At 29.0% G+C, this 3821-nt stretch overlaps 1 protein-coding gene across 1 annotated transcript; it reads left to right on the top strand.

Moving 5' to 3' along the window:
• Positions 1–537: 537 nt before the first annotated feature.
• LOC101512816 (F-box/kelch-repeat protein At3g06240-like) lies at positions 538–1740 on the top strand. Its single transcript, XM_004515131.3, has one exon. It carries the CDS (start codon positions 538–540, stop codon positions 1738–1740), a length of 1203 nt encoding a protein of 400 aa, XP_004515188.1.
• Positions 1741–3821: the final 2081 nt, after the last annotated feature.

The raw sequence follows: 3821 nt of genomic DNA, 5'->3' as shown, positions 1-3821 counted from the left end.
TGGAGTGATATGATTTTACTGTATATTTATTGATTAGATTTTATTTATTTATTTGAGTGATATATATTTTACAAAAATAAACAGGTAAGAAAAGCATTTAAGAGAAATTATATATTGAAAAAACAAGTAAAAGTAAATTGAAAATAAATAATGACTTCAATGGTAATTAAGATGAATGTGGAAATCGAGAATCCAAAAAAATTGATGTTACTTCTTATTTTAGTTTCTAATTGATTAAATTAAAGGAATCTTTGACCAAATATATTAAAATCCAATATAATAATATTTTTTTTTGTTAAAAAATCTTTTGCAATTACTTCTCAATTAAACAATTTTACGGATACTTATAAACTAAGTTAGAAAATAATATTTTATTGTATTTATCAATAATTAATTTTGTTTCGAATTTTTTTAACTCAAGCACCTATATAGTTAGTTTTACCCCCACTATGCTTGCATCTTTTTGTTTTGTTCTCTAAATACTTGATCAAAATCACAACATCTCTCTTGTCAACCAGTTTACGATTACAAGTAGAAATGGAAAAATATGCAAGTGTGACAAAAGAAAAGGTTAAAAACTACATATGTGACGATCTTGCATTTTGTATTCTATCAAAATTGCCACTAAAATCTTTGAAGCGATTTGGATGCGTACGTAAATCATGGGTTTTCTTATTTGAAAACCATAAATTCTTGAGTATCTTTCAGAACAATTTCATCTCTTATGATCATTCGTACTACGATGATACATCTCTTCTCCTACAACTTACTGATAAAGATTTGTGTTCATTTTCTAGAGATAGTTTTGAGGATGTAGTCAAATTGGATTTGCCAAATCCATTTCAAGATGAAGACCCTTCTTTATGGATTTTGGATTCTGGTAGTATTACCGGAATTCTTTGTCTCTACCATAGTGATAAAAGATTTTTTAGCGATAAAAGATTTGTATTATGGAATCCAACAACAGAGGAATTCAAGATCATCCCTGAAAGCCCTCTTGAGCCTGTATCATCTTATGTAAGAGATCACGATATTCCACTTGGATTTGGTTATGACCATGTTAAAAATGATTATAAGTTGATTACAGGTGCATGTTTCTTTTATGGGGATTATCAATATTATGATGGAAGTCCTGATTATGTTTGTTACCCAGAATTTGTTTGCGACTACGAAATATATAGCCTTAGAAGTAACTCTTGGAGAAAAATTGACGAAGATGTCTCTTTTATACCGCTACATTCTAGAGTGGCTTCTCAACGATTGCACGTGAACGGAATGTGTCATTGGTGGCATTTTAAGGGTGTTCTTGATGGAAGAGACTTAGCATCGTTTGACTTAGTCACCGAGAAGATTATTACGACACCTATACCTGTAGGAACACTTCAAGGCGTGGATGATGATTTTAAAGCTGATGACATACCAATCTCCTTAATGGTGTTAAATGGGTCTATTGCTTTGATCTCATGGTTTTTAGATAATACTACTTTTAATATATCGATTTTGGGAGAAATTGGAAAGAAAGAATCATGGACTAAACTTTTTACTATTGGGCCATTGTCTGATATTAGACTTCCTATTGGAGCAGGGAAGAAAGGTGATTTATTTTTTCAGAAAAAAGATGGTAAAATAGTTTGGTTTAATTTATCCACCCAGTTGATTGAGGAGCTTGACATTAAAGGGAACGCTTTTAGTATATTAATTTATAAAAAAAAGTTTTCAATCATTAATTTGATTTCATAGAAAAGATTTATGGATGTGGGTATTAGGATTTTACAATCTTTTAAAAATTGAATTTTATGTATTACATTATTTAATTAATGAAAATATACATTTTGTATATTGATTATTTAAATTATCTAATGTTTTTCATTTTATTTTATAATATAAATAAACATTAGATTTTATGTACAACTCGAGAAGGATGGAACTGTTTTTTCATATAAATTTAAGATATTGTTAAAACAATTCAAGTCCATCATTTCTAATGAATTTCAATTTTGTTCTTCTTTAGTGGTATTTTTTTATGTAGTTTTCCTTACACATATTTAATGAACTCGTGATCTCTTCAGTTTTTAAAAAGTTGAATTGGATTACGTGTAATATTCGATGTAGATTACATTAGGATGAGGCTTTTGCTAATGTTCTCCTTTTATACATTCTAATTATCACACTCTCCTTATTCTTCTTTAATGTCAAGCTCCTCAATGAATTGGGTGTTTAAATTAAACCAAATCAATTCACCATTTTCGTTTTGAAAAAATAAATCACTTTTCCTCCATGCTCCAATAGGAAGTCTAATACCAGAAAATGGCCTAATAAGAAAAAGTTTAGTCCATGATTTTTTTGCACCAATTTCTCCTAAAATGGATATGTTAAAAGTAGTATTATCTAAAATCCATGAGAACAAAGCAATAGACTCATTTAACACCATTAAAGACATTGGTGTTACATCAACATTCATCATCCACATCTGAAAGTATTTCTACAGGTATAGGTGTTGTAATAATCACCTCAGTGACCAAGTCAAATGATGCTAAGCCTTTTCCAACAACAACGTTATAGTACCACCAATGACACATTCATTTCATGTGCAATCGTTCAGAAGCCACATAACCAAATGGTAGTGAAACAGAGACACATTCGTCAAGTTTTCTCCTAGTGTTACTTCTAAGGCTACATATTTCCCAAAAATTGTAGTCGAAATTAAATTATGGTGGCAGTTTATCCATTGAAATACTGAATTCTACGTAATTTTGGGTACATTGATAATAAAAAAATATCCACCTAATCAACTTATAATCATTTCTAGCTTGTTTATAACCAAATCCAAGTGGAATAACCCTATCTTTAAGATAAGGTGATACAGACTCAAGAGAGTTTCGAGGGATGATCTTGAACTCCTCTGTTATTGGATTTCATAAAACAAATATTTGATCACTGTTGTAGAGAAAGAAAAAAAAACTCAAGTAATACTACTAGAATCCAACACCCCAAAAAAGGGTCATCCTCTTGAAATGGATTTTACAAATCTAATTTGACTACATCCTCAAAATTATCTCTAGAAAATGAACAAAAATTTATATCAGTAAGTTGTACGAGAAAAAATGTATCATCCTAAAAAGAATGATCATAAGAAATTAAATTATTGTGAAAGATGCTCATGAAATGATGGTTTTCAAAGAAGACAGTCCATAACATTCAAATCGCTTCAAAGATTTTATAAGTAATTTTGATTAAATATAGATAAACTCGTCATATATATAGTTTGTTACATTTTCATTTGTCACACTCGCATATTTTACAATATTTCATTTGCCACTCTAAACTGATTGACAAGAGAGATATCATGATTTGATCAAGTATTTAGAGAAAAAAAAATAAAAAGATGCAAACAGAATTGACTCAATGTCGCTGCAAGTGTTAATCCAAATAACATACAATGATAAAAATAAAATTGAAATACTCTGTCTTTTTTTTTTTTACTTTATTTCATATTGCTTAAAAAAATTAATATTTATTATGTAAAAAAATTTCGAAAACAAAATAAAAAACTATATATTATCAGACAATCATATTGTATCATCATAAGCTTTCAAGCCTAGACGCCTGTGAAATATCTGAAGCTCTACAAATTGCAATAAGGAAAAGCCAATTTAATGTTGTTGAAGAAAGATGATTGTATGAAATTTGTCAATGAAAGTATGGAACCATAAATAACTTTGCTTGTGATATGTTGTTCTGTTTTGCCCCCAGGAAGTTTAATGTGCGAATTCTCTTTTGTGTTTTTTCCTTATATATGTTTTCATGCATTAATAATGCTC

The sequence above is a fragment of the Cicer arietinum genome, chromosome 4 (genome assembly GCF_000331145.2).
Source record: "Cicer arietinum cultivar CDC Frontier isolate Library 1 chromosome 4, Cicar.CDCFrontier_v2.0, whole genome shotgun sequence".
NCBI classification, from domain to species: domain Eukaryota; kingdom Viridiplantae; phylum Streptophyta; class Magnoliopsida; order Fabales; family Fabaceae; genus Cicer; species Cicer arietinum.
The sequence above is the reverse complement of the archived record's forward strand: the minus strand, read 5'-3'. Positions and strand labels throughout refer to the sequence as shown.